The 12,011-nt window shown below is 31.8% G+C and overlaps 1 protein-coding gene across 2 annotated transcripts in view; it reads left to right on the top strand.

Moving 5' to 3' along the window:
• Positions 1 to 12,011, top strand: part of LOC138320280 (espin-like) — a 41,319-nt gene that overhangs the window by 19,180 nt on the left and 10,128 nt on the right. For both annotated transcript variants that reach the window (XM_069263243.1, XM_069263244.1), the window contains exon 4: positions 3,141 to 3,263. In XM_069263243.1, coding sequence (XP_069119344.1) covers positions 3,141 to 3,263 — 123 coding nt within the window. The remainder of the gene's footprint in view (positions 1 to 3,140; positions 3,264 to 12,011) is intronic.

Below are 12,011 nucleotides of genomic sequence, written 5' to 3'. Positions count from 1 at the left end.
TCTTGAAAATGTAATATAACTTTAACCGTTGATGAGATGCAGTGAAAAAAAAAGAACAAATAGTCAAACAGAATAAAACTGATACTGATCAAGATCAGTCTCTCTTACTGGAATTTTCAACCTCTTAACCTTGTAAAGATGAGCAAGTCAACAGTAATCACCCAAATCATTCCACATCTACACATACATTCCATCTTGTAATAAATCCTGTTGTTTCCACCAAAGACAAAACTGGATGCCTCCTTCTGATGTAGTGCCTCATTCTCCCGATGCAAACATTGTTCCAGTTGAAAGTGAAGCACATATGGTCTCTCCATCTGACTTCCACCAAACAGACCAATTCATATACCCTTGATGCTTCCTATCATTTTCCTACTTTCTCTTTCTCTCCAAATTCTTATTGCTCCCAAATTCTTATTCTTATTACAAACATCCCCTCCCATGAAATATTTTTCTGCTCACCCCCCACGGGGCCTGAGGGGCGGGGTGTATTGTATGGGATAGTGTATCTAAGGGATTTGGCTTTTCCATATAAACGACTTCTTCATCTGAACTTAGTTCTTCTATTTCCATATAAAACGCGACTATCTTCTCCCTAGAAACTAAGCATGAGAATCACTATTCAAAATTGTCATGATGTATGGCTGACCCCCGGGGGGCCATGAAATTTCCATATAAACGACTTCTTCTTAAGTGAAACTAAGACATGGGATAGCACCAATATTCCTATAGGATGGGGGATTATCAGAATTTGTAACAAATGATGGGGCTGACCCCCGACCCAAGATTCTAGAATCTGATCTTGTTGTTGATATGACATGTTGAGATATGCTGGCTGTCTTTGTTCGTATGGCTCTGTTACTGGATGGCAATATTTGTAAAGCCTGTATCATATGCAGTCACTACGTATTTCTAATGGTATAAAGAGAAGGTTGTTCTTGATTGACCTTAGCTGTGAATAGGACATAAAACAAAGTAAAACTGAACTAAATTACCTTAAACAATCTATTGATATTGAGATTACCTTATTCCTGAACTTCCTAGTTTAAACTGCAGGAGATGTAAACATCTTACAAAACCAAGTTAATAAAGGACATTGGCTGTATTGGCGATCATTGAAAAGTAATTCATCGTGATAGATTGATGTTAGTGGGCCGCTAAGGGTCTGGGTACGTAGATCTTTAATCTGACATGTTATCTTGTACATGTGATATGAGCTATGTGATGACAGACCCCTTTGTTCCGATATTGATTCTGGGTTATAAGGATACGCCCGTCTTTGCTAGGCAGTTTTTCATGCTTTTGACATTTTCTTACTATTATTTGTCTGTGTTGTCCCTGGTATGTGGCGTATACATATAAATGTACCCAGACTTTGTGTCCACCAGAGGATACAGTCAGGGTATATAGAGATATAAATGTATGTACTCTCAAGTAACCTCATGCCTCAAGTAAAAAGAATGAAACTATATTGGCCTACAAATAAGCCTCCTTTAGACGTAAAATTTTTAAATGGATAAACCATATGATGCTAATCATTCTTCTAACTTTCATGGTATTTGATAGGTGTAAGAATTGTTGGGATTTTGGTTATCTGTTTCTTAGGTGAAGATTCAAGGTACAAGGTATGAACATCCCTGCTCAGGTGAAGCTTTAATGTGTTTGTTAGGAAATTGAGAAATGGTATGGTCTGTACTGTATGTTTTGTCAAAATACTACACAGGGATACTTTACAAAGTGCTCAGGTTGAATGGCTTTTCGGTGTTAGCCATCAGCTACTGCAAGATGACTTTAAGATGACCGTGTCCATAGGTTGATAAGCTGTCCAACAAACCATTGAATCTGTTGTCCATCAACAGTTTGAATTAGTCACTATTGGATGGGGGCATTTCGATACTCTAATTGATTCAGCATATACAATTCTGTCTACAATGACAAATTCCCTATAGGGAAAGATCTTATCTGAACCATACATTTGTCTGGTCTATATACGGACATTAATGTAGTCAAGGTCATGTCCCTCACAAATAGGTGTTGATCCTCTGTATAATTAATGTACTTAAAGCCCTGCCTCAAATCTTATATGCATATAATGAATATTCTCCTCAAACCCTAGCTTGCATTTGATTTTCACTGCAAAAGTTCTACAGAGATTGCTCATTTCTAAAAATAAAGAAGTTGTTCTTAACTAACACTTTGCTCTTGTTTCTTCGAATGATTCTGGGGAAATTGAAGCATTTCCTGACTCACGAAGCTGTTGTAAATTATACTTTTTTTTTTTTTTTTTTCGATTTCCAATGTAAAATGAAATTATTGTGTAATAATTAATGAGTCATATAAATATAAGTTACGTATTAAATTACAATTGTTCTGATTACAATCAAATCAATTTGACCAAACCCTTCCCACGATTTCACTTGATGTTTCAAGGTGTACCGGTATGTTTGGCTTACAAATGTTATACTTTGGTTAGCCAACTTCACCAATACTTATAGTAAACATATTAACGTCTATAAGTGATGTCTGTATTTGAATGTTTGATCATTAAAGTTTACCTTCCTAGGATTCCAAACATTTACGTATTGCAGTAGAATCATTCAAATTGCTATACCAGAGGAATGTGCCTCTCAAGTAGCTCTAGCATTAGGCTGGACTTTGACAGGGTGTGATATCACAACAAACACTGAACAGGATTCCATTCTCACCAATAGTGTGAGCTGCATGGTGTGGGTGGTGCAACCTATTTTAATATTGACTATTTTTATATAAAATGTAGTAAATGTCTACAAATGCTGATGGAGATAAATAGAATCTGGAATGTTTTCTGATATTAAATTATTATTGACTTCTTGTAGGTTAATAAAAAAACCTGTTAACCTCAAAAAATAATAACTATACTTGTGGCTGAAGAATGAGGGAAATATCACCTTTGAAAGGTTCAGAATTCTTCATGTTAACCAACAAAAAATCTAACTGAATACTTTGCCTTTAATACCAGTTTTGCCATTTGAATCAATTTTGAAGTATAGTAATTACAGAAGACTCTGGAATATAAAATGGCTATGCTTACCAATATCTGCCATCAAACCTTGAGAACATCTACTACATTAACTGCACATCTGACTATTGTTCCATTACAGTGTGTACGAACCCTACTGGCCAATGGGTGTAGTGCTGATATCACCGACAACAACGGACTGACAGCTGCAGACCTCGCAGACAAGTGCTATCACACCGAATGTGCTAACGAGATAAAGGCCCAGGTAAGTCTCAACACTTTCTTACCTGTCTTAAAGATCACGAAACTTTAACCAAAAGGAAACGTCACAATTTTCATTAAGAACATTTTTGTTGGGGTTTAATAACAAAAGTCATATCCCTCAGCAAAGGAAAGTTATATACATGTAACGCTGGTATCTTGATATATAATGACAAAATGACAAAGTCACAAAAAATAAATCGCAAATCTTAATGTAAAATTTAAAAAAAGGAAACTAATTTCAAATCTTCAAATAAATTCACTACTTGTGAATCGATCTGAAGGGTGGAATATATGATGACCATCAAGATATTCAATTACCTGAGATTTTCTATAAAAGCCATAGTGGTATAGTAGGTGTAACCCTATTGATGTCCGTAACGCCATGTATACTTGTATCACATATAAGGACATCTACATAATGTATAAATGTAGTAAGAAACATGTACGACTGTATCTAGAGGTTATATTAGCTATATCTTATTGTGAAGAATATCCAGGAATAACCATCATAGGTATACATTTTCTGTAAAGCTTCATGAGAGAAAATGAAAAAATATTACACAGATCTTCAATTTTTATATGTTTTTGTCAACTATGGATCATTTCAGTAAATATAATTTCCATAATTCTAACACAGATTATAATTCAGGTAGTTGAGATAGGGAGTTGTTTGAGGTTTTATGTATGTGGTTAGGTTTAAATAAGACATCTGTTACACACCTAGGATTTATTTCATAGAAGATTTATGATGTCACATCAGGAATTAATATAATTAGCACTTAATATAAACACAACCTTTCACATTAATTTATCACATTGCCATTTATAAACATGATATTCCACAAGCTTAAAATATAGCTCACCTGTCCCATAGAGCAATATGCATTATTGTAACATTTACATCATATGGCTTTATTTTGTAGTCATAAAATATTGACTATAATGTATACCAGAAGGAATAGATGTAAGGTTAAAGTAGAAAAGCTCTATTGTGGAAATAGAACCATGTCCTCATTAGATTATGAGGACACATGGCAGAAACATCTTATCGAGAATTTTTGGGGAAAGCTAGATTTTGTAACTCCCTTTGCCTTTTGGACTGAGGAGACAGTGAGCAACTTTTTCAAATGAAGAATAAATAAAAAATCCATTTAATCATGTAGTACTTCAACGGAAATTTCATTTGAGCGATGCAAGTCCATGAGCATATTGCTATCAAAAGTTGTAGATCTACATAGAAAAAATTAGGCCCTAATTATACAGTATATGTAATACACTTCCCTGTATTACATGTTAATAATAACTAAGTGTCTAAAAATAAACATCTTTTATGAAATGGTATTTCTGTCTACAAGTTCAAAATCATTATATTTTATAAATAATATACAAAACACTCCATCCCAACAGACTTTATCAAAATTTGATTACAACGGTATGACATTTCACTGATTTGTCAGTAGTTCCTTATATGTGGTTTTTGATTATGATCAAATAGGTTACATGTAGCTTTTGATATGTTGAAATATCCCATTAAAACAATTTCAGTTTCACAATTTTTTTGTCCAAAGACAGTATCACATGACGCACGAATGTACAACATATTTTGCTTGCCTCACTTTCACACAATAAATCACTAAGCTCAAAAAATAATAAGATATCTAGCAAAATAAAAAGCATGTTCATTCACCATGACAAATTAATCTGAACAATTTGGCTGTCATAAATATTGCTTGCATCGTAATATTTATATAGTGTGTACTCTTTATTTTTGTTTCCTTGGACAGAACACCCTCTAGGATACTGCATATAATGGATGATAATTCTAAGGACTTCAATATTTGTATAAAAAGAAATTTATTTCTTTTTACTATGGATTTAAGCAATCAAAGGACAATATACCAGTTTCAGGATATATACAATTAGATAGAAATATTCATTCTCATACTATAGTTAGTACAAAACAATTTAGGCTCAAATTTAAGCATAGTGTAGATCTTTAGCTGTTTTACATAAACAGCTTACAATGATTTGAACTTTACAATCTTTTAAAATATTTGATTGGTATTGATACTACTTGTTAAGTATTCTGTTCTGTATTTACATATAATTGCAGAGTTATCTGCTCTTGTCAGCAGGTATCCATTATGATGTCATATGTCCTCACAAGCACAACATCATCAATTTGTGAACAAATAGTGTCGTGCTCGTAACCATAACATCACAATTGATACATACCTCCAAATACATATAACTGTAAAACACAAAGATATAATTGGGTCATTAACCGTTAATCTAACTGTGTGTGGTAGAATATTGATGTGAATATAACAACTCGCTCAATCTGTTTGTAAAGTTTTAATGGATTCATTGTTAGCTCTGCCGAATTTCATATTCATTTTTTCAGAATTATTTGTTTCATAAATCCAACAAACTTACAGACTTGACATGTGACTTTCTGATAGAACTACAAAAACCATATGTAATTGCAGAAACTAGCTATAAAAAAAGGATTTTGTTTATTAGGATTTTTGATATATAGCTGTTGTTTTCTGATTTTGTGCATTTGTCACCATTTTGACAGATAAAGGCACCAGTCTACTACTAAGGTAATGTTTACACTAACCAAGGATACTTGTGCATGGGAGATTGGAGAGCGACAACTAAAATGTATTCCTCAATCTATTACTTACAGCAGGGTGTTGAATGTTAGAATATCAACTCAAATATACTCCTCTGTACTATACCCTTAATATTTCCTAGATGTAATGTGAAAGTATCAATAAAGATATGCGCCTTCATAGTATACCCTGAATGTTTCCTTTCATACGAGGACATTTAAAATATACTAGGCCCTTATACTTCCTGTCATGTTTTCATTGGTGTAATGAGAAAATGTATCTGAAACAAATCATACTCCTTGTTACATTCCTGCATATTTCCTTTTAAAAAACAATTCAAGTATTCTTCCTTACACAAGCCTTTTTATTTCCCAGATGTAATTTTCAAATGTTTCCCAGTGTTTATTCCCAAATCAGAATCTAAAATATTCTTATTTCCTGACATGTGAAAGATTAGATTGGTTTGTGTGCATGTTTTTCCTAATGAGTAATTCTTATCTTTTTTACTTTCAAGTAATTTCCTGTTTACCTTATAACTATACCTTCATAAACCTAAAATAAACCATTCTTTGAATATTTTTGATACTTTCTCAGCGTTTGGTGTGTTATTCAATTCTTTTGTAATTTTTTATGTGATATTTTATATCTTTTGTAGTCTTATATCTTTGTAATATCAATATTGCATATTCTAAGATGTTTTTATTTCTTTGTTAGACAGTTATGTCATTGAATTTAACTACAATTCAAGAATTCTGAGTAGAGAAAACTAATATGGTTTGGAAGAAAGTAAAAGTTCATTGTTAGAAAAGGGAAGATAAGTTTCTGCTTTTGATAGCTTATGATAGCTATTTATCTATTTTAAATAATGGTAATGATTACTGCTTGGATACACTTGCTTTTTCCTCTGCATTATTTGGATATGCTAGCTTTGATAAAAGGGCTTGCATATACTGTGATGGGATATTGAATGTCTTTAATTGAACATCGAAAAAGTTTGAAAACCTGAAAGATATTTTGATTATACGTTAATATTAAATACTCATTGTTTGTGTATCATGGTTATTGTGAATGAAGATGTCTGGTTAATGGTATGTAATATTAATTAACAAATGAAAGTTTGTATTGTAGTGGATTACTTTCACTGTAATAAGTAATATAAAAAGCTTGATAATTGGTTTATGTCAAAGTTTTCATTTGATGTTTATTTTTATAGGAAAGTTAACTTGTATGTATGTTTTGTAATGTAATGTGTGCAACTGAATGACATTAAGGCCAGGTTATTAGATATTTTATGAAAAACTAAATTATTCTGCAAGGTAAATGCAATGTACTTCCATGCATGCTTTTTTTGTTTTTTGAAATATTAAAGCAGATTTCTAGAAATTATTGTACCTCAACTCTATATAACAGTATTTAAATCAAAAAGAAAACTGATATACACTCATTTACTTTTCATAAACTCTTTATGATTTATACACATGTTTTATGATTCTCCAATATTTGACCTCAATATCAAGTAGGATAAGTGCCCCTGGTGCTTTGGTCTGATATAACCTGCTTGGCTATAAAGCAATGAGGTAGGTGTAGATTACTGTCTAGTTATGGTTACTTCTGTCTTATCAAATATTTCATAAGTTTTAACATCATCCTCAATAACAATGAGGAAGTCATGTATGTCATCAAGAAGGGATTATATACCAAAAGTTAAAATGGCTTAATTTGTTAGATTTAACTATCAAGGTGCATTTAATATTGATCTTTAAATATGCAAACACATTTTGAGAATTTTAAAAATTCTGAATATTTATATAAAGTTGAATTTGGTGGCTTTAAACATCATTTACTCATGTAGTTTGAAAAAAAATAAAACAGATTGATGACAAAGCAAAATAGAGGATTAACACATTAGATCCATGTTGTCATAAATTCATAACAAATGTTATGCATTTAAATGTAAGAGATATCAGCCAGAAAGCTGTAATTACATATTTTGCTGATCACATCATGGTGCTTAATTAACTTTTTCTGTCAATTATACCAAGGTAATCTGTGTGCCATTACAATAATCCTGCATTTATTGTGTCCAGAGTAGCATTTTCAAATTGAAAACAGTGATTTATTACAGTTTAGAACTTTTGAATTGCCATAATGAAAAACTATTTTGTCTGTATATCATTTTGGTCACTTTTATGATACAGCTTGTCATATCAATTTTTGACAGAGTTATGGCCCTTGTTTAATATTAACTCTGTGGGAGCCAAAGATAAATGGTGTTCAACAATATATTTGTTTATTGTATACATGTATATCATTTCCCAGTGTGATTTACAATGTCTTACTAATGAATATTTTCATATTATATATATGTCTTTTCTAATGGTCTATTTAAGATTCCTGTTTATTTTATACAACAGACTGTATATCACATTCAATGCATGCGAATAATTTAATCAAACCAGTATCAGGGATTTCCTAATTCTTCCGATACCACCTAGTTTTAAAAAAAATGGTGTGTTAACTTTGAGATTTGATCTTTCATGGTTCAAAAATCGTTTATTCACTTCATTGCAGATTTGGTTTCTTATGGAAGTAACAAAAGTTTTCAATGATCAATTGACAAAACCTTTTTAGTCTACAGGTTTATTACATACTTAAAGCTGTTATTTAATATTATAAGACTCTTTCATATGTGGATATGAAGGATAGGGATATTCTACCCGAGGGTCACAAAATGTAGTAAAACCCGAGGCTTGCCGAGGGTTTTGCAACATTTTGTGATCCCGAGGGTAGAATATCCCTATCCTTCATATCCACTTATGAAAGAGTATTTTTCTTTCATACCACGACGTTTTACTGCAATTTTACAACTATAATATCCCGCCATTTTGAAATAAATTCGAAGAAATCCACGACTGGAAGTCAATTTCCATACATGAAAAATTACGTGATATTTTCAACACAAATTCCGTTGCTTGCATCTTTATAGTAAAACCAGTCAATTTTGTGAAAAAAATGTTAAAATTTAAGATGTTAAGATTTTGTCGACGCCGTGACGTCACGAGGCTTTATTGCATGGGTAGCCATGCAATACAGCCTCAGGCGACATGAGTGTATTGCCCTAGACCAGCCAGTATTACACCGGTAGGTATGAAAGAAATTATACACTTGTATTTCTAGTCAGACAATGAACAGTATCAAGTTTTTAGTATTACTAACAAATTCAGGGGGGAAACATATTTTTAAAAAATAAATTTTAATATTTCTTAAATCAAATTGCTGAATTGATTTACAAAAACAGAGCTTAGTAAAAAAAAAAAATTCACTCTATAGTCTTGATGGTAAAAAAAATCATATGAAAGGTTTTTGAACGATAAATGAATAACCAAGATTCAGTAACTTTAGGGTTAGTAAATTTAAAATCATTCCCAAAATGATGCAGCTTTAAATTAAGTCTTCAATCTAGGTTAGTGCAGGTATTTGTATGCTCAATATTTTTTAGTTTTGCTAGTCAAGTCATCATTGCTTTCATTATTTTTGAAGTGCCACATTGAAAAATCGTCTAAATACTGAAAATTCAGAATTAAATTATTGCTGTTGAATTTCTATTGTAAACTATACATATGAATATACAGGTAATATCTGATAATTATATTTAACGATTATGATAATTATCTACCGGGTTAGTTAAGCTGAACTCTCTAATCTAATCTCCAATGTGTTTAAATCAAGGTTTTTGCAATACATTTGCTGTTCAAACTTCCTACACATTTACAAAATTAAGTGTATTGAAATAAAGGGTTAAAGTTTCAAGTGGATGTATACATATTATAGAATTCTTATTAGTGTGTAAAGAACACAGAATTGTTGTTTTTTTTTCAGACAGAAATTTTAACACGTGGTAATCCATAATGGAAATACTTTCTTTGATGATCATTCTACTTTTTCTACAATCATCCCACCTCTGTATCTGTAACTCTCATGTTAAATCACTGCCAGTCAGGCTTCAGTTTTGGTGCCCGAGTTGTTCTGTACTAGAATCATTGTAAAACTCTGTGTAAATGATGCCATACGTTAATTAGCTACATTAGTAATAAATCATTAAACAAGACAATAAGTTTGTTGTTGTTGTTTTTGCTAATCAGCAGGTCTTTAAGCTATTCATCACTGATCCATTTATTTACCATTATTAATGAATCAATACATCTAATCTTTCTAAAGCAACTCTGTAATGATATTTCTAATACTTCATGGAATGTCAGCTAGCTTAGAGAATCCTTATAGATTCAGCACCAGCAGTACCATAAAGGTAGAAAAGAAATGTGGAAAAGTTGTATAATGTTCTTCCTCAAACAACTGCTTGTTAACCAAGTTAAGAGGCCCAGATACATATGATATTATTTCTGTAGTATACCTGGATGAAGGGCTACAAAGTTTGTTCAAATAAATAACCTAAACACTCATTTACTATCACATCCCATTCATCGAAAAAGGCTAAAATCTTCAATTGACTTGTTAATCACCAAGAGGCCCAGGTTTATCATGTCTACTGAATGCTAGATAAAGGCTACAAAGTTTGTTAACATTTATTACCTTTACCTTATTTATAAGGTCACAAGGGTCAATGTGTCACCTCAATAATCAATAAGCCCATAGACATTGGATATATCAAAAAGAAAATTATCTTTTAACACATACTCAATTACCAAGATGTATCCCAGAGATCTTACCTTGAATGCTTGGATTAAGGGTTACAAAGTTTGTTCAAAAGAATTCAAATTGAAATAGCTAGGCTATAAGTTTTGAACAACTTCTCAGTACTGAAAAGGCTTACAGTAGGGCTGCAACAACAATTCAGTTTCGTACAATTGAATGACTTTAATTGACCTTTATTCAAGGTTAGATGGAGAAAATTGATTAAATAATTAAACATAAGTATACAAGAATAAAGGCTTCAACATTTCTGCAAATGAATGACCTTTATTATCTTTCAAGGTACAGTGTCTAACTTGCTATTAACTTTATTAAAAAGTTTATGATAAGAAAAAGTCCCAGAGACCCCATATTAAATTAAGCCTATGTTTCTCTGGCATGAAGTGCCACCACGGTTATATGTTCAAATCTCTTAATGAAATTCCCTTCAAGAAGCAAGATACCAAGAACCCATGATATTTATATGATATATAGTGTGGAGAAATAAGATTTAATAAATGCCATCTAAGTTTACTAGCATGCACCAAGAAAATTTTAGTTACCATACGATATGCTAAAATTACCAGGTATATAACATACTGGCAGGAATTTTCATCATGATGTATCGTCTAATAATTCATATTCCAAACATATAAAACTACTTTACTATTTTACTAAAATTAAAAATTCTGTGTACGACTACATCACATAAGTATGTTTACCTATCATCATCAAAACATATTAGTAACCATGGTAACAGACACAGATGTCATGAGCATTGAGAAAATTAATAGATTTTCTGTTCCGTCAATAACCAGCTGATGTAGAGTTTCTCACAAAAGGTCTACAGCTACAGATGGTAACGTACAAGCTGTCTCAACATCAAGGTAGAGAACACATATACCTGGGATGTTGTCAACCTGTGATAACGACGGTTCTTCATCTTAAATTTTGAAGTACTGGTGAAAACACAGAACTTTTATTAGTTAATTGCAGGTATGGTTATGATCATAAAAATATATACATGTATGGATCATGATTATCACAGGTATAAAGTAATCTTCAGTATTGCCTTGTTTGAGTGAAATAGATGGCTAATAACTATACAGAAAACTTTACCAATGTTACTACTGTTTCTTCTAATAAGGCTACAAGCCAGCCTCTATTATATGCAATATTTCCTGTAGTACTATGGAGCGATTAACTGGATAAATGTATTACCTACTCGTGGCAACATCCATTGGATTAATACATATATTTGTCTTACAAATGTTAATTATTAATATGACCTGCAATTATATATAAGGCAAGTTTGTTTGGGTATATATATGATGAGACAATTGTTTCACATCATGGAGCCTATCACAGGTTTGAATGTATTTTATATAGTATAATATCTTTTATACATTTTTATATCTAACTATGTGATGTGTGTTAGTCAG

This window comes from Argopecten irradians, chromosome 1, assembly GCF_041381155.1.
Source record: "Argopecten irradians isolate NY chromosome 1, Ai_NY, whole genome shotgun sequence".
NCBI classification, from domain to species: Eukaryota; Metazoa; Mollusca; class Bivalvia; order Pectinida; family Pectinidae; genus Argopecten; species Argopecten irradians.
Note: the sequence above shows the minus strand (reverse complement) of the source record. Positions and strands in the feature narration are given on the sequence as shown.